Raw genomic sequence first — 19851 nt, 5'->3', positions numbered from 1 at the left:
TCACTAAGACTTACATATCCTGTCCATTCTCTGGGGATGGGAGACCTTGGGGCCAGGGACCAAGCGTGGCTTTTTATCTAGCCGTTGGGCCTCTCCCCAGGCCACACACCTTCCTGAGTTACACCCTTTGTCGGCCCTGCTTTCACCTGGCTGGAATACGTTCTTGAAGTCTGGCAATACCTCCTGCTTTCCTGGATGGAGGATGGGGAAGCAGGGGTGAGTGTGAATCAACTAGCCTGCTGGGCAGAAGTGAAATGCACATTCATTACTTGGTCCCCTTCTGCCTCCAGCTCTGCCCAGCGCTGGCATGTGGCCCCCAGAAGGTTATGTAGAAGGGAAGGTGGCCCTTGGGCTGAAAAAACTGTTCACCACCTTTGCAGTAAACCATGAATACGTATCTGCTGGGATAGCTCAGATGGTAGAGCATGAGACTCTTAATCTCTGGGTCGTGAGTTCAAGCCCCACATTGGGGGGGAGCCTGTCTTGCAGGGGGTTGGACTATATGACCCTTGGGGTCCCTTTCAGATCTACGATTCTGTGACACTGGCGCCTAGCCCGCTTGCCCTACAAGCTTGTATCTCAAAGGGATGAATTAGATGGGCTTTTAAACAGATCCAATTACAGCTCCCCTGGTGCGTTTGCACTGCGCTGACTTCCACCTATTCCTCCTGGCAGAGACTGCACTGGTGGCTCAACTTGCTGTCTGCTACAGGGACTGAGGTTGCTCAGGACTAACACTAAGGCTCCATTGCAAAAGGGAAATGAGAGCAGGAAAATGGAGGTTAAACAGTCTACTACTACAGGATGGCATGGCTGGTTGGAACTCTGCACAGGAGCGCTCTTAGCAGGAGGTGAGGATCCATTGTAGGCAGGGGCGGATGCACTATGAAACTCACAAAGCTTCAGCTTTACAGTCCCTAATCCTGGTGGGTCCCCAGGAGTGGCTTTACTCATGCATCCCCCACAAAACTTGAAAACTCTTGAGGCATAGGAAATATTTATTCACACCAGTGACTTTGACGTGAGGAAATCCAGTACAGTGGTACCTCTGGATGCGAATGGGATCCATTCCAGAGCCCTATTCGCATCCTGAAGTGAACGCAACCCGCGTCGCGATTTGCCGCTTCCGCGCGTGACGTCATTTTGAGCGTCTACGCATGCGCGAGCAGTGAAACCCGGAAGTGACACGTTCTGTTACTTCTGAGTTGCCGCGGAGCGCAACACGAAAACACTCAACCCGAAGCTACTTCAACCTGAGGCAATGACTGTATATCCATTTTAATCAAAATCTGAGATCATGGAATCATTATATTGTGAAGTTGGAAGGGACCTAAAGGGGCAACTAGTCCAATCCCTTGCAATCACAGCTGTCCCTGGGTGGGCTTGAACCACCAACCTTCTGGTTAACATCCAGATGCACTGACCCATTGTGCCATGGAGCAGGTGTTGTTTTTTGTTTTTTAAGTGGTGATCTGTTGTGGAACAACCCCACTGAAGACCTCGTTCCAGACCTTGTTGCTGGTTGCGAAGGGGCCCCCATATCAGTTCAAGCTTCAGGGCCCCCAAATGTAGATTCTACATGAGAGTTCTGCGGAGAATCGTGCGTTGTGTAAAATAGGACTGAACAGACTTCAGGCTTGTGGGACCTCTTTTGTGTGTGTTTGTCTTTGCTAGAGACTTGAAGTCTACCAATCAACCAAAGCCAAGTGCAAAGTGTAGCTCAGGAGGGAAGAAAACCAGATGCCAAATGGTAGCTTAGGGAGCCAAGGCTTACTGCACCCCGTGATCCATACGTCAGATGAATATTAAAAACAAATCTATATTTGAGTTATTACAGGCAGGGGTTCCAACAGCCCAGTTCAGCAAGAACAAAAAATGGCTCCCTTGCCAGTTGTTAAATAATTGTTGCCAGTTGGAAAGCCTTAATCTCCAGTAGATCCCAATACACCTGAACCTTTACCGTTACCGTGGCCAATCTCAAGCCTGTATTCTGAGAAAGGGAAGAAAGCAATTCTGTTGGTGTGTCCACCATGTGCCCCTTCCCTCCGTTCCAGCTCTTCAAGGGGATATTTTTCCACAGGTCAGGCCATCCTAGACACTTTCCCAAGCCCACATACCACCTGCCTCTAAGCTGGTGGTCCTTCTGCACGGTCCTTTTTAGGAGTGTGCAGTTACTCCTCCTTGGCAAAGGCAGCTGCGCTGTTGCCTTTGTTCTTCTATATTATAAATATGCTTAACTAGCTCCCTGCTCTCTTCAAAGAGAGAGCCTGCCTCAAGCATGTATCAACAAGTGCAAGGCTTCAGCCGGAAACCTTCCATTAAAGAGAGAGCGAGAGCCTAGTTTGTAGCTGGTATTTCTTTCCCTTTGTCCTTTTCCGGTGATGCGTTAAGGCATGGCGGAGACCCAAAGCTGCTAGCATCCTCAAAGCGGTTTTTAAAACTGAACCGGCCACGAGTTTAGCTTCAATGCAAAAAAGAAGGAAAAAGGAAACATGATGAGGTGCTGAGAAATTAATTGAGGGGAGAAGTGTGCTATGTTATAGCCTGGCATGTTTCAAGTGTGATATAATTATATGACCCAACGGTACAAGGCAAATCTATATATTTTGGAAAGTTGCCTGTCTGTCCTGTTCTCTGAATTTGGATGGCGCTGTGGGTTAAACCACAGAGCCTAGGGCTTGCCGATCAGAAGGTTGGCGGTGCGAATCCCCGCGACGGGGTGAGCTCCCGTTGCTCGGTCCCTGCTCCTGCCAACCTAGCAGTTCAAAGTGCAAGTAGATAAATAGGTACCGCTCCGGCGGGAAGGTAAACGGCGTTTCCGTGCGCTGCTCTGTTCGCCAGAAGCGGCTTAGTCATGCTGGCCACATGACCTGGAAGCTGTACGCCAGCTCCCTCGGGCAATAAAGCGAGATGAGCGCCGCAACCCCAGAGTCGGTCACGACTGGACCTAATGGTCAGGGGTCCCTTTACCTTTACCTTTAAGATGTCACAACCAAATTTTACATACAGGTTCCTGAGATCAAGGAGTGGTTTTTTTGTCTGTGCTTGGATACAATGAGATGTCGTTAGAAATCAAGATGGTAGGTGGAATATTTCAAAACTGCACTCATTTTAACTGCTGATTTCCAACCACTGATTTTTTTTTAATGGTTTATTAGAATTCCCAAGCAATGCTTGCTACAAGGGTGTTAAGAGAAGAAGAGTGCCCCAGGTGTCAAAATAACTTGGCTGGCCTTTGGTAGTATGCACCTTGACTCCAGCATGGTGGTGAGATTCATTGGTTGGTCAGTCTCGGACACCAAAATGTCTTTACCCAGTGCTGCTCCTGTGCTTCAGATACAGATGGCTATCTTCCATCTTTTACACTGCTTGGAGGCCAAGACCCAACTGTCCCTTCATATAACGTCTCCTTTACTCCTAACATTGCTGAACGAACCAGTTCTAAGGGCTAGGTTTTTTTGGTCACCACACATGAGCCATGCAAAGGAACGAAAAAAGTGTTATGATTTTTTTATTTTTTTTACCTGCTAGAAGCCAAATATAAGTTGCACATATTTTTATTACAGGGCTTTTGCCACCCACAAACAATATCCTTTGCCCCTTCCTTCCTAGAGTAGAACATAAAAGTGATAATTTTGAACTTTCTAATTGTCATCTTGCAAGCTGCATGCTTAGCTGCCACTGATCATTACGGGGGATTATGCTAAGCACCAAACTGTTGGTTTGGGCTTCTTTTTTTAATGGTGCAGAAAAACAATTTGGGCTCAGAGACTGCCGTAACTTTAACACAGAAGTCTTTTCATCCTAAACAGGAACAGAAGGAGCTCAGCTGCCTTGTAATCAGCAGATCCAAAGGGCCATTCAGCAGCTTGTTATTCCCTGTCCTCACTGCCTTAGGTCTGGGACCTTAAATCCTTAAACTGGAGCAAACCTGGAGCATTATGCATGCCAAACATGTATGCATGTAGAGTTCTAAGGTCATACACACAGCCTAATTAGGGATGTCAGTTATGCATTGACAAAAAACAAAAAAGGTGGGTTGCATCACAAAAAAAGGACACAAATTTGCATGTAGTCATTTTTATATATAGATGCAAATTTAGAAGGGAGGACTGTTGTGGGTAAGACATCAGGTGATCTGTGTGCCTGCTCAGGCTGCTGACCAGGTTCTGCTAATTATGGATGGGCAGCTTTAAGGCTCCTGCTCTCCCTTCTTATGGTTCCATATCTTTCAACCAGATTTGGACCAGGTAGCCCTGAAACCGAGAATCCCCTCAAGTAATGTCCTCTGACAGCCCTTCAACATGGAGAACCAACCACTGTATAGTAGGACATATTGTGACCATCAGCATAATAGGTTGCAAGTTAATTGCATTAAATATTAATTATAAAATAAACTTTTAATTCTGTAATTTTTATAAAGAAATGCTCATCATTTATCCCAGAAGGCAGAAACAGACTTCCTTCTTAGTGAACAATTGACAAGAATTTTGACAACACATTTTGTTGCCTATCTGTATATATAACGGGCTAGAGACTTTTTTTAATAAGGTGATAATTCAGTGAAAGGGCCTGGAATATTCCAAAGGAGAACTGGATTCCTTTGGTAATTTGCCACTGAACTATTGCTTCTAGACTGGAAACTTATTTAGCAGTAAAAAAAGAGGAAATGCATCACAAGTTTCCTTCCCAAATTTACAAAATGAAAAACGTAAGTGTCTTATTCAGCAAGAGAGTAACATTTTTTATTCTGAAAACTTGGGAAGGAAGCTGTCACCATATTTAAGATTTACGGCAATGACAGCTTTATGGCCTTCATTGCAGCCCTTTAAAGGCAGGGGTGAGAAATCAGAAACTTTACAGATGCTGCAGAACTGCAATTCTCATCCTCACTGGTCATACTGGCTGAAGCTGATGGGAGTGGTAGTCCACCAAGCCCTAGAGGTTGGTTCCCTGCCGGTTCCCCATCCTTGCTTGTAGGGAACGTTGAGCTTCAAATCCCTTCTGACTCATGAGCTAATAGGCCCTCCAGCTGTTGTTTGACTACAACTCCCATCAGCCCCAGCCAATATGACCAATGGAATATGTAGTCCATCAACATATGGAGTGCCACAGATTCCCTAGTCCATCATAGGAATAAAGGCAGTTTTTTATAAAGTACTACACACACTAAAAACAGGGTAAAACTTGTTATTTCACTCTTGTATCAGCAGTTTAGTGGAAGGGAAAATATAATAGTTGGTGATAATGACAGATCAGTGCCTGTTCCCTTTATACTCTGAGAGTCAGATAAATGAGAACATGTCAAGGAAGCTGGAAGATGGGGGAGCTGGAAAACCCTTGATCAGAGATCAGAGCAAAAATAGCTCCAATCCTATTACAGAATAAATTGGATTAGAATAATTTTCAATTGTTTTCTGGTTTCAGAAAACATCAAATGAAAGTCAGAACCCCAAGCACTTGTGTTTTGAAAACAGTCACATCCTCCTTCCATGGAATCCTCAGGCTGGAGCTCATAGTTCTTCCGTTAATGGTTACCAGACCAGAAATAGACAAGATCTTCAGTGAGAAGCACATGGCCTCCTTTCCATTAAAAAACACGTGCATTAGAACTTTCTGATAACTATCAGCAATAACAAAAATTACCTCCAGGGATGTCTCCGAGGGAAGATACAGATTCCCCCACATCCCCGGGAATTGATGGCCGTTTTCTTAAGAGTTATGCATGGTCTTGGTAGTTAAGGTTAGGGATGCAATAAATAATGCATTTGGAGAAGTGGCATTAATTTGGATCGATCCATGTGCATCCTGCAGCCTAAAACAACAAACCTAAACGGTTCAGATTCCAGGCAAACCACTCTTCCCATCAGCTCCTGCTTCATATTTGAAGAAGCCCCCACCTCACATCCTGCTGTGTTCCAGTTTGGGTTCCCCCTGCCCCACCCTGGAGAAACTTTCATTTTAAAATTCAAAGCAATAATAATGCTCCTGGTGGAAAATAAACCAGACTACCCTCTGTTTTCCATAAGAGTTTGCCAGGGGCAGCTCCTCAGAGCAATGCTGTCCCTGGCCAGCTTCAATTCCTGAAAAAGACACATGAAGCACATTGTTCAGAGACACGTCATTTTTAAAAATGCAGTTAAAAAAAAAACACCATGGAGGGGGAGAACAATGGATATATTTTCCCTGCTAATATAGTTGACTTCCTTCTGAATATGTCCCTTCCTTTCCTCCAATCCTTCCTGTCACTTGGGGAATTCTAGTCTTCTTGTCTGAAGAAGAAATCATTCTTTTTCAGACAATAATCTCTTATCTGAATATCAGCAATGGAGGCTGGCCCACTGGGGCAAAGGGGGCAGCTACCCACCAAGTACAGTTTGCCCTGCCAAACCTGCCTGCCTTATTCCTTTTAACCAGGCCAAGGAGTGGTCCTGACTCTCAGTTTTGTGCAATGCTATTTTTCTAGAAAAAGAGGTGCCTGAACTTACCACAAATGCCTCTCTTGTTCTCTTATGACACCCACCTGAGAGGGGCAGGGCTGAGTTCCAGTGAGTTCCAGCTGATTGGGGGGGGGGGACCCTGGTTTTGTGGAAGATTAGCAGCCAAGCCTAACAAATTCATGAGAAAGAGCTAATAACACAGTGCTGTCTTGCTGATAGGCAGCTACTCAGACCATAAAAATACAATTGGTAGAGAGGGTTCCCCGTGATGTCATTTCCCCATCTCTCCTGGAGAGGAAGGAGCACATAGTACTTCCTGTTCCTTTTTCTCTTCCTTTGACCAGCTTTGGATGCTGGTAAGTAAATAAATCTTATTTTTAAACTTACTTTACAAGTTGCTGGCTGATTATTTGTTACGCGGGATAAGAAGGGGGAAGCCAGCTTACTTCATTAGCTGTGCTTGCTCAAAACAAGGCTTTGCAGCTTAATTCCTATGCTTTTATTTTTTTCTTCCAAGTATGGGGTTTTAAAACTGTTCAACCTACACACATGCACGCCTGGAGAGATAAATTGCAATTAATATATCCTCTCCTACCTATTGAAACCCATCCCACAAGCTTCCTCCTCCTCAGGTTCAGCATTGCCATCAGAGAACACCATAGGGAGGAGCAGGGGGCAACACTAGAATTTCCTGGGAAACATTGCTACGGTGTGGGGAGGAATACTGCTGGAACAATCAAGGGACAAACCTTTCCACCTGCCCTGCCCTACCCATGCAAACGTTTGTCACTGTATAACTGCTCCATAAACACAAGCAGAAGAAATGCTCATTAAAGACCAGGCAAAGTCTAACCACCCTGTAAGCATTGTGCAAGCAAATCGGGAAGAATGTTGAATGAGCAGGTCATCTGGAGGAGCCCAGAGGAGCCCATTTCCAGCTGCAGGGTCAGATTCAAGTAGATAGTTGCTCTAGCAGAAGCCAGGGCAATGAGTCCCACTAGTGCAATCGGCTTTTGCCCCTTCTCCTCGCCTTGTGCACTCCAAAAGAGGCTCAATGGCAGGGTGGGGGAACCTCCCAGAACAGTGCACAAGAGGGAGAAGAGGGGAAGTCCTTCCATCAGACAAGCAGAAACACTTGTGCTGACGGAGCGATCTCCTTTGAATTCCCCCTGCAGTTGCCAGTCAGGTTTCAAAGGCAGACCCACACAGAGTGCATTACAGGAATCCACACAAGTGGTGTTCCCACAAGTGGTGTTGCCACTAACAAGACATGCTGCCTTTCCACCACACCTTAGAACAGTATATCTGTTTTTATTTAGATCAAGCTGTGTTCTGCGGCCACGTTCTGTCTACTCCTTAGTGACTCATTGTCTTAATTTTCACTCATTTGATGCTAGTGATAATACATAATACCAGCAAAGTGGTGTTTGTTTATCCTGACCTGAAGCCATGATGTTGTCAGAAGAAACTGATACGGGAGGTGCCAAGGAGAAAGAGCTGCTTTGGAGAAGGAACTTCACCTTTGCTTTGAATTGTCAGTACATCAAATGGAAATTTCCCTTTTTGAAGTGAGTTTTCTTTTCATCTCTCTCCTTTTTAAAAAAACAACCCACACCCCCAAGTAAGTAGATAGCTTGCTTTCATTCGTGAGTAAATGATCTGTTACTGTTTACAGTCTGGAAGTGGCAGAGGAAAATACCTACTAATGTTCCACACTGCTGAGTATACGGGATGAGCTTGTAGCCACTGCAGGATTCGCATGATAGTTTGACATGTTGGGCTTCCTCCAGAGATTCTTGTTGTGCATTTGTGATTCCTTGTTCTCATGATGCTATCTGGGCAGCCCCACACAACCCCATGTTCAGTACTCCTGGCACCTGCAAATGTTTGGGGTGGTCACACCGCGTCAGTGCATATCCCATAACACCCTGCTCAAATGCCATAACTTTTTATACCACAAATGTTTGGTAATACAGTGGATGCTCAGGTTGCGAATGTGATCCGGGCAGGAGGCACGTTTGCAACCCGCAGCGTTCGCAACCCGCAGTGGCATGTGCAGGTTGCGATTCAGCATTTCTGCGCATGCTCAAAGTGCGATTTAGCACTTCTGCGCATGCGCGGCCACTGAAACCCGGAAGTAACCCGTTCCGGTACTTCTAGGTTTTGGTGCATCCGTAACCCAAAAAAATGCAACCTGAAGCAACGGTATGACTGTAAAACATTAAAAATGTTTCATTTTTGTCCTCCTTTTGTTGCGATATAACCCCTCCCGGCAGCAACAATGTGGTAGCATTTGGAAAGCATTGCAGTACAAACCAGAATGAACCCACCACTATTGCACCGTTATTGTGTCAAGAACAGGTTGCAGAATGCACCCACATAAAATGTCATCCTGAAGGAGACCTTAATCTAGTTTCTGAGCCATATTTATGCATTGCAATAGCTCCCTCATGCCCAGCATGGTTAGTATTCAGATGTATAAGCACATGCAAATGCAACATCAGGGTACCAACCTGTTTACTTCAGGAAGTAAAATGTCTTAGGCTGGCCTTGTGTATGAGCTTGCTGAGAGAGGGAGCAACAATTCTGGTCACCAGCAGTAATGATAACCCTCCTTGAAATGGACTCTCTGCCCCTAAAAGCCCATTGTGAATTGAGACACTTTCCCACACGTCACAAAAGAATGCAGGACTTCTCACTTCCTGTCAGGTGGGAGAGACAGAGCCTGCCTTGGCCTCCAATACCTTTGGCAAGCTCAAGGCAGGACTCAGGGAATGGGTCGGCCTCAGTTCTGCAAGGGTCTTTGCAGAGGTACACTCAGGGTAGAGGTCCAATGACTCTTTCAGTAGAAGGGCTCCTAAACACTGCAGAGTTGGATCACCCAATTTTGAAGGGAAGCAATATTCATTGCCATCTAGAGTTCCTCCACTGCAAGACCATTAAGTCAGACCTATGAGCACTACTGGGCTAATCGGAGACATCCAGAAGTGGTGGGAAGGGCTATAGCTCATGGGTTTGTATGCAGAAATGCCAGGGTTCAGTCCCTGGCATCTCCAGGTAGAGCTGGCAGAGACACATGTTTGAAACCCTGGACTGCCACTGCCAGTCAGTTCAGATGATACTGTGGGTCTGACTCATTGTAAGGTGGCTTCCATAGTTCCTCTTTCCTTCATTTAGAACCATGAGTACTGGAATCTAACTTTAGGAGTAAGGGCAGTAGTTCAGTGTTAGAGCATCTGCTTTGCATGCAGAAGATCTCAGGTTCAGTCACTCCCTGGCATCCTTAGGTAGAGCTGGGAGAATTGTTGTCTGAAACCCTGGATGGCCTTTGCCAGTCAGCATAGGCAGATACTGAGCTTGATGACACAGTGGACTGACTTGGTATACGCCAGCTTCCTTTGTGCCTCAAAGCAGCAAGAGAGTGTCTCTGTAGATAGCTCAGCTGGTTAAAGCATGGTGAGGATAACACCAGGGTTGCAGGTTTGATCCCCATATGGACAGCTGCATTGAAGGGAGATGGACTAGATGATCCCCAGGGTCCCTTCCATCTCTACAATTAAATGATTCTGTGTATACTTGGTCAGTGTTTCCAAAGTCCAGTGCAAACGGAAAGACTGACCTGAGCTGCACATGCTGAAGGACTCAAGGAGATGCAGTTGCCATAGTGGCCCCAAGGAATAGAGGGCAACCAGTGGTAGCCCAGAACTTGTGGTTGCCAGGAATGCAGAGAGAGAAGGGGCATGTTGCAAAAGCATGCGGTCTGCAGGAGCGTTCGTTGAATAGCTGGAGGCTGGTTCTCAGTTCATGGAATTTCAAACGGATGTAATTATCACTTGGATGAGGTTCAGGTCTTAGAGGAGCTGCCAGGTCTTTCATGAGAGAATGAATCCCTCCCATGGAGAAACCGTAGAAGAAAGGGAAGAAGAAAAGAATGGATGGGTTTGATTTTCCCATTTGGGTGTCGTCTCAAGGTTCTGTCTGAAACAAGGTACCTCCTGCACTATTCAATATGGAGGTGCAAAGTGGAACTGGAAGAAACAGTTGCCGTGCAGAGTTCAGAGTTCCAGCCATCTTCCAGACTACTCCATTTCATTACTCCCTCCCTCTTGGTTCTCCATGCCATCAATCGGCATTACAGGTCTACTGAACATGCTCAGTCTTCATTGAGCTCCCCTACCTCCAAAGTTTGGTCATAGTTCTGCAAGCTTTGTACTCCCCCAAAACCTGCTGATACTCCCTCTTTCATGTGAGTGATGCTTTCTTGCCTACTGGCACTTGGGGAATTGAGACCACATTCATATAAGATAGATAGATAGATAGATAGATAGATAGATAGATAGATAGATAGATAGAGGGGTTTCTTCATAGCAGTATTCTTTTGTCTTCTAGTTGTGGGGGGGGAATGAAGTTAGTGTAAAAAAAAATCTGGCAAACAAATTTTTGGGGAGCAGATCTGTCTCGCATGAAAAAGATTCTTCAAGCCTTATTTCAGATTTCCAGGGACATACGTTCTGTGTGGATACAAAAAGGAATTCCTTTTGAAGCTTACCCTGCTCATTCCCAAGTTCTAAATAGATATTGAGTGACTAATTACTTTTGAGTGCTTTATTACGACTCCTTCTGTTTTTCTTTGGCCGTTTACTGACACTGAGTAATGCAACTTGAAAGGAGCTAGTTATTCCTGAGGGGGAAGTCAACTTTATAAGCTATTAGGGGTTTCCAAACAATCTCGTGGCTCGGATTATACATCTTTAAAATAGTGATAGTATCAAAGTGCTGGTTGATTTGTAATTTAATGGGGATTTCTTTTTCTTTTTTACCCATGTTTGATAGATAAAGTGTGCAGAAAGCTGATAAAATTCTTGAGCATGTGTCTAAGAATATCCGTGAAGTATTTTTATGGTAACCAGTAATCACACCACATGGAGAAACATCTCCTGGTCTGTTTTTATTAAAACATTAATTCCAAGAGTGACAAGTTGGATCACTATCTTTCAGAGTTTGGTAATGATATGCTCTGCAGACTTTGAAGAAAACCTTTGTCTAGACAAAAGACAACTTAGGAAAGATTTCAAAATGTATAGTTTATTTGAAACCTCTGCTGACTTCATTGCATTTATGGCTGGAATTATCTGTATTTGGGAGATATTTAAGGGCCAATATACTGTGCTTTCTCAGGGTTTTGGCATTTGAACTGCAAGAAAGCAGATCAAATTGACAAAATGCAATCTACCAAAAGTTAGTCTTAACCTTGGCTTAACACACCATACATTTAAAGCGCATTTCCCCTCCCACAAAGAATCGTGGGAACTGTAGTTTACTGTTTGGAGCTTTAATTCCAATCACACTCAACAAACTACAGTTCCCAATATTCTTTGGGAGAGGAAATGTGCTTTAAATGTATGGTATGAATGCAGCCATGGCCCCATTGAAAGTAACAGAAGTTCATACTCCTGTTTACTCTGAATCTAGCACACCCTCACTGTGCTCCCACATGAGATAAGCCACAATCCAAATCTATCTTTTATCTAGCCTGTTGTTTGTTATGTGTTTTGACGTATTTTCCCCCCAAACCAGCTTTGATCTGAATTAGGGAGAGTGGGGGCCAAAGAGATAGCTCTGAACTTGGAGACTGAGATTGGGCTTTGGTTTCCCCTCCCCACCATTCCAAGGCCCCTGCTCTGACATTGCAACATTGGTGGGGCAGAATAAGGGGGAAGGCCAGAGGATGGTTTGGCTCCATAGTCTTCTCAGTCCCCCAGCATGCCTCCAAACCAGGTATTGACACCAGCCCAGGGGCTAGTGCAGTTTCTTCCAATGTATTATTATTTAAAATAATTTATTTGTTTTTTTAATGGGAAGGTTGAAGAAGCACAATAATGCTAATCCACCCACACACCTGTCCTACGGGTATCAGCCCTGCTGGGGTTGGACAAAGCAGTTCGCTCCTTCCAGATTTAGGTCTGCAGGCTAAGAAACGGTGCTCAGGCTGGCCCACCCACAACACCTCTTTAGTCTGGCTTTTGACACTTGAGATTTATATTTTAGGACCCCCCTTATTTCTATGACAGTGAGTTGTTTTAAACTGTTTTTAATGTTGTGCTTTAATTGATGTAACCCACACTAGGACTCTAGGGTGAAAGGCGGGTAAATTGTAATAATAATCATAAGGCGTTAAAAGTAACCAAAAAGACACCCAGAAAAGGTCAGTGACTTCCTTTCATGTGGCTAAGAGGTAATATTGCACTTTTTGCAATCCAGCAGTGTATAATTTTTAGGAAACAAATGAACAGTAGTAAGGCAAGTTGGCTTCTGAATGATGTAGCCAGGATTATTTCCTATAGCCATCTTCAAGAGTAGGTCTGGGGAATCCTATCCCTGGGGCCAAATGCCTCTCTCTCTGGCCCCCAGAATTCTCTCCATGCCTCCTCTGCACACCCTCTCCCTAAACCATATCCCTCACCAACTCTGCTTTGATCCCTCATTGTGGGTCCTTGAATTCTGATACAGTGGTACCTCGGGTTAAGTACTTAATTCGTTCCGGAGGGCCATTCTTAACCTGAAACTGTTCTTAACCTGAAGCACCACTTTAACTAATGGGGTGCTCCGCTGCTGCCGTGCGGCTGGAGCACGATTTCTGTTCTCATCCTGAAGCAAAGTTCTTAACCTGAGGTACTATTTCTGGGTAAGCGGAATCTGTAACCTGAAGTGTATGTAACCTGAAGCGTATGTAACCCGAGGTACCACTGTATTGCCTGGATGGAGGACAGAGGAGTGTGAGAGTGCTGTACAAAGGCAACATTTACATTCATTGTCCCACCCACTGGGTCCCCAGAAGCTGCCCAGAAAGGAGGCAGCCCCAAAAGGGGCTCTTTTCAAGAGCTTCCACTACCATGATGCTTAGTGGTTTGCTTCTTCCAGTGACTCTGTTGCTGCTGCTGCTGCTGCTGCTGTTACTACTACTACAGCTAATAACGAAGATAATTATACTTGTCTAAGGCTTTTCATCTTTATGGCACTTAGCTACCAATTTTGCTTCAGAACGTTCCTGTTGTGCTTCTGAATGTAAATGTCCATTAGTCATAGGCGATGAAAGGCAGTTTCAGCACGGTTGTTTAAGTGTAAAATGTGATTTGCGCCACACACACAACCTCACTCCCAGGTAGTCCACGTTAATCCAGGATAAACACTGCCCTTAGCATTGTACACAAAATTGCGGGTGTGACTTGGAATCCTCACTTTAGGTATAATGCAACAAAACAGTGGTAGAAACCCACTCTTGAGCTACACTGCTTACGGATACAAGAGGGCACAGTGAGGTAATTTTAGGGCTTATCCACACAGTTTGTCCCACTGCTTTCCCCTGGGAAAACCTGCAATTTAGCACTGAATTGGAGCAAACGGCAGTCAAGTTTCCCATGGATTGTCTTTGTTCTGAGCGGTTTTCCGGGGAGAAGAAGTTGGGCAAAGGCAAAACTGCTTGGATCTGTGCTTTCCAAGCATAGGACAAGCGGAAGTGTGGATGAACCCTTAGACTCTGGACGTAATGGTTTTAGAGAGCGCCTTCCCAGTGATGGCTGGCACCTATTGGAACTGGTAGGGCAGAAGACCAGCAGTAGGTGGAGCCAGAGCTAATGACAGGCAGATCCAGCTAAGGCCGTTACACATTACCCTGGCTCCAGTGCATTCCCATGGCGGCATTTGAAGCGTTTCTCCTCAAACTAGCTTCCATCCAATTAAAAAGCGGAGGTGTACGCATTTCAGGCATCAGGTGACAACTTCATTCAATAGAAAGGCGTAGGGAAACAAATTGGGTAATGTGTGTACAGCTCAGTAAAACGCGACTTGAAATGCAGCAGGAGGAAGCGACCTCACTGAGCTTTAAGCCACTAACATGTCCATGCCCTAAATCTAGTTTTGTTCCCATCCTCCTCTTTGCTGAGTTGTACAGAGAGCACCACTGAGGCTGCACACACACCATACAGTTTGCTCTGTCTCAGCTTCTGCCAACCCAGCAGTTCAGAAGCACCCCAGTGCAAGTAGATAAATAGGTACCGCTGCGGCAGGAAGGTAAACAACGTTTCCATGTGCTCTGGCTTCTGTCATGGTGTCCCATTGCCCCAGAGGCGGTTTAGTCATGTTGGCCACATGACCCAGAAAGCTGTCTGTGGACAAACACCGGCTCCCTCAGCCTGAAAAGCGATATGAGTGCTGCAGCCCCCAAGTCACCTTTGACTGGACTTAGCCGTCCAGGGGCTTTTTACCATATATATATATATATATATATATATATATATATATATATATACACACACACACACACACACACACACACATACAGTTAAAGCACATTTAAAATACAGTATGATTGCATCTTAGTTGCACAATTTCAACAAAACTTGGTTGAAGGCAGGCTGGTTGAAATTGTACAAGCTAAATCCAAGGCAAGGTAGATATCTTAAAAGCTCTTTTTGCACCTGGTTTGCTTGGGGTTACCTGGCAAGAGGTTTTAAGCTCTCTACCTTGCTTGAGAGCAAGGCCTGCTCAGTGCACCGGCTCTGGGATGCAAACCATAGTGCACTGTAACACAACAACCGGTAAACTGGGGTTTGTGCTTGCCCTCCAGAATGACTGGCTTGATCCTGGTTTGCAGTTTAGGGTTGCATGGCAAGTGATAATCACAGTTTGGTGATGTGGATGGAACAACAAAGTATAGCTGGTGCTGAAAGGTAAATAATTTAATCTGAGCACACAATGAAAGAAGAGAGCAGGAGGGGGCATTTGAGAGGGCATGAGCCCATGGTAGATTCTCAGTTATCTAAGTCATGACTTTGAAGGGCCAAAACATTAAATCTAAACTTCAACCATAGCACGTTTAGGCTTTATATTTTAGCAAGTATTTCTAATCTTTAAAATGCCCACATTTTCATACAGAAGATGTGGGGGTTTTTCCTTCAGAATTCCATTGGTGAAATTTTAATTACGCAGAATAATTATTTATTCAAATTCACTTTGTGACCCTCCCCAATAGAACAACTCCCATTAGTTAATCACATACAAGTTGCTTGTTTGTTTAGACTTCTGATCACCTATTTATTTTGGATATCATCCACCAACAAGCCACACCAAATAGAGTGTTTTTTTCTTCCTGTTTTCCTTCTCTCACTCTTACATGCTAGCGTGTTGGCATATTTCACAGTGGCAAACCTATATTTTGGGGGGCCCTGAAACTTGAACTGTCGGGGGGGGGCTTCACAACCAGCAGTGAGGTCTGGGTAATCACTGTTACCTGCTTCAGTAGGGTTGTTCCACAACAGACCACCACATTAAAAGAACAAAACTATTACATCTCAGATTTTGATTAAAATTGGTGCTCTGGATTATCTCACATGTCAAAGTCACTGGTGTGAATAAGATTTTTTAAGCAACTAAGGTCGTTTCTGGGGCCCCTCTGGGATTAGGGACCCTAAAGCTTAAGCTTAATTAGTTTCATAGTAGATCTGCCTCAATATTTGACACACATGCACATGGAATCCGTGTCACAGTAACTGATGTTATGTGCTCCTATTTTCCCGAGGAGCCGCAGCAGAAGCAAAATGTATCATGCTTCTAAACTAGAATTATATCTATAATGAAATAATGGCTAAACGTATGTTAATGATAAAACGTTCACTGATTCTAAAGGGACTTCGAGTTGGTTATTAACTGACTTATTACTTAAATAAGTGTCTGTAAGGATGACATCATTACTATTATTATGACATTCATTGAAATCACAGCCTGACGAAACATAATGGAATTTCTGTTCTCATTTCCCAGCCTCCAAACACCTTGGATGAAAATGCCCCGATGTGAGTGGGACTGAATGTCTTTCAATGCCATTCTAATGGAACAAGTATATCACAATGAATTTAAGTCCCATTGAAATCATGATATATGTGACTTTAGTCCCATGGATTTCAATGAGGCTCAAGCTCAACTAACTTTCTCTGGGTCGGGGTCAATATGTTCACTTGTATTTAGGAAAAAATGCCCTACTAATTATTTATCATATATGAATACCCACATATAGATATCTTGAAACCAACTCTTTCACTTGGTTTTATTGTTCCCTTTGGCTGACAAACAGAACAAAGGTCACAGAAAGTGAGGAATATTTCAGATTTCAAAAAACAAGGTCAGTTATTATTTCCCTCTCTGCTCTCTCACACACAGTTAATAGCATAAATAAGAAAACACTGGGAACAAAAAGGAAACATTAGGAAGAATACAGATTTTTTTCTCCCTATGGCCAAAAACTGACCAGAACAAGTAATGAAGATACCTTTTTCATCCCTTTGCTGGGGACTAGTTTTGTCCTTTGAAAAATAATGTAGCTCTTTAATAATAATAGTTAAAAGGCAGGCTTGAAGAAGGTGTCCATTTCTGAAGATGTTTTCTTAACTGCAGACTTCTTCAAATTCGCTATAGGGCGATGAAGCTAATGAAGTTTTCGATTCTCCATCACTGTTGCATTCCCTTCTTAAGCTAAGATCAGAAGCACCAGTGGCCTCCGCAGCTGGGACTGCTATTTTAGGAATTGTCCCTAAAGGCTGATGGTCCAGCAAGTTCTGGAGGTGTTTGATATAAGTGATGGCAGCTCTCAAAGTCTCCACCTTGCTGAGACGCTTGTCAGCAAACTCCTTGGGCAGGTGGTCTCGGAGGCGCGTGTAGCCCTCATTCACACAACGAACCCGTTGCCTTTCCCTCTCGTTCCTCTTTCGAATGAAGGCAGGCTCAAAAGAGTAGTCATAGACTCCTACGTACCCAGAAAAGGGCAAGTAAGAGAACCTTCCTGAATATCCACCGTAGGCTTGGTGGTCCCAGTATGCTGGGTCAAAATGGAAAGGAACACCAAATGGTTCTCGGAGTGGTAACCCATGAGGGTTGGGGTGGCCGTTTCCGAGGGATGCTGGCCCTGAGAATGAGATCCTGTTCAGTAGCCCCTCGTCGCTATTACTTCCCATTTTGAAGTGATGCTGTGCCAACGTCCAACACGGGCTCTATGGAGTTAATCCATTGATGAGAAGGCCAAATGGACCAGATATATCTTTGTGGTGGTCAGAGCAGTAGTATACGTCCAAGGTTTCTTTTGTAGCAGCAGTAACAATTCCAGAAAGCCACTGTTGTGTCTGGATATCAGCTCTGCTCCTGGATCTGTTATTATAGAGGTAGGATGGCTTCTAATTTATAAGCAGGCTTCTAGGACCATCACTCCACACGTTAAACCCAGGTTTTCCTCTGATCTTCATATTTCAAAAGATAATGAGAGGGTTCCTGTGTTCCTTTTCTCCTAGCTTGGATGTGTGACTATAGAGGCAAAGCCAAACATAAATAATCTTCCAGGCTGTAAACACTCCTCATGTATTGTAATCCATAGTGCCCTTTGATATTACCCGTCTCCAAAAGGATGGGTAACTTGAAAAATTTACAGGCAGCTGCCAAGTGTTGCCAGAGCTCCTCCTTCTCAAGAAGCAAGGATCTCCTGTCTGCTGAAAAATTAGCCAAGGGCTTTCGATACCAAAAATCCAAAGGGGGTAAGGTCAGCTTTTCTGGCTTCCGCTGTTCTAAAGAAACTGAAGAAGCTTATAGAAAAGTTTGCAAACTTATACCATTATCTGACTACTTTGGGGAGAAGAGTGGGGGGGGGGGTAGTAGGATTCGGAGATATAGAAAATCAAGGGAAAGAGTGCTCCCTTGTGGTTGAAAGCTGTCAGGTGAAGCATGTGCTTTGCAAACACCAAAGGGGCTGTGAACACAATCTGGTTTACTCTACATCCAATGCATTCTTACCACTGGTTTGTGAAGCTGTGAACACACAGTGTTAACCATAATCCACATCTTTGCTGCAATTTCTTGAGAAATGCTGCATTTTGATGCGTTTCTCCCCAAACCAGCTTCAACCCAATTTGAAAACACAAGCCATATGAAGACATCCACGCCACCTCTCCATCCGCTGGTGTGGACAGACAGGTGAGTTGAAAACACATCCCTCTGGATGGATGTGTACAACACATCATGCAAAAGTTTGAAACACAGCAGAGGGAAATTACCTCGCTGCATTTTAAGGCGATAATGTGTACAAAGTCAGGGATTGTTTTGTATTCTGGTGTGTTTGTGAAACAGCTACAAAGGAAATATGGAAGCACAGTGGGCGGTTATGGGGTTATGGGAAGTCCAGGAGGAGGACATGAGCACAAAAGCACTCTCCCACTCGTGATCCCCAGTTACCGGTATTTAAAGGTATACAGCTCTGATACTGTAGAGAGTATACCCATACACAGTCTAGTAGTAGCTGCTGGTTAATAGTGCAAATAACTTAAGCTGGAGTGAGGCCATGTTCTCCAGACCTTTCAGCCGGTAGTCAATTGCCAGAATTACATTTACAGAATTTCATTATCGTAGTGTAAACTCTTCCTCTAGATATTAGACGCCCTACTTCAGTATACACTGTACACTCACCTGCTACTCCTGAGCTGAATTCTAGCCCACGATCAAGATGATTACATTTTCCATTAAAAAAAGATTTATACTGTAAATGTTTGCAAGAAAATTAATGTAAGCATAAAGGTGTCATCTTGTGAGATTAGAGAAAATGATATGGTATTCTTCTTTTTGCAAGCGGTACAAAGAAAATAGTCTTGAAAAGGTTTGCGGAGCGCTCTATCACCCCCAAGAAATGAAAGTAATTACTTTGGAGTGTAAAATGCCCCATTGGGCATGTCATCTCTTGCTTATGAAGCGGGGTGGGGGAGAGCAAGAACCGACTGTTCAGGCTGTAATATAGAAAAAGAAAACCCACAAGCAATTTCATTGTGCCAGATATTAATCTGAACAAGGCTAGTCCTGTTTCAGAATAGGCAATACTTACCAAGGACTAACTTCTCTCTGAAGTTAGCAGGCACATTTCTGAGCAAATATGCATTGCATTGTATCTTGGCCCCCACATTCTTCTGTGTTCCTAATACCCTAGTTTCCTTTTTGGATGAAATCCTAGCTGTGCTTAACAAAATATGATGAGAGAGGGAGGGCGAGGAACTTCCATTGCTTTATTTTAGTAGAGCTAGGTTTCACAACTCAACCCCTTTCATATATATATGATGTCATGGCTCAGTAGCGGCAGAGCACATGATTTGCGTGCAGAGGGTCCCAGTTCAGTCCCCGGCATCTCCAGGTAGCGATGGGAAAGATTCCTGCCTGAATCCCCAGACACAGAGATGTTGCCATCCAGTGCAGACATCTCAGTACTGAGCCAGCATAAGGCTGCTGCCTCTGTTCCTAATCCTAGTAAATTCTTAGCAGTGGAATCCTTTCACACAGCAATATAAATCATAATTAACTTCATCAAGCCACACCTGGAAAGAAGAGTAAA

General features: G+C 44.3%; 1 protein-coding gene and 1 long non-coding RNA gene across 4 annotated transcripts; one reads left to right on the top strand and one right to left on the bottom strand.

The window, feature by feature from the left end:
- The first annotated feature begins 680 nt into the window (after window positions 1-680).
- On the top strand, window positions 681-19002 carry LOC309351587. Of its 3 annotated transcripts, none has more exons than XR_014160917.1 (4): window positions 681-851; window positions 7838-8012; window positions 16570-16617; window positions 18903-19002. It is a non-coding gene; the product is annotated as an uncharacterized lncRNA (long non-coding RNA). The 3 variants fall into 3 exon arrangements; XR_014160918.1 differs by lacking the exon at window positions 681-851 and adding an exon at window positions 6736-6796; XR_014160919.1 differs by lacking the exon at window positions 681-851 and having other exon boundaries at window positions 7765-8012.
- ASCL4 (achaete-scute family bHLH transcription factor 4) lies at window positions 16529-18362 on the bottom strand. Its single transcript, XM_081879355.1, has one exon. The coding sequence runs from the start codon at window positions 17444-17446 to the stop codon at window positions 16880-16882; it is 567 nt and encodes a 188-aa protein (XP_081735481.1). The 5' UTR covers window positions 17447-18362; the 3' UTR covers window positions 16529-16879.
- Window positions 19003-19851: the final 849 nt, after the last annotated feature.

The sequence above is a fragment of the Podarcis erhardii genome (genome assembly GCF_964252035.2).
Source record: "Podarcis erhardii genome assembly, chromosome: 10".
NCBI classification, from domain to species: Eukaryota; Metazoa; Chordata; class Lepidosauria; order Squamata; family Lacertidae; genus Podarcis; species Podarcis erhardii.
Note: the sequence above shows the minus strand (reverse complement) of the source record. Positions and strands in the feature narration are given on the sequence as shown.

Excerpts from the sequence above, each read along its gene's own strand:
- ASCL4 (XM_081879355.1), bottom strand. The coding sequence starts at position 17,446 with ATGGGAAGTAATAGCGACGAGGGGCTACTGAACAGGATCTCATTCTCA.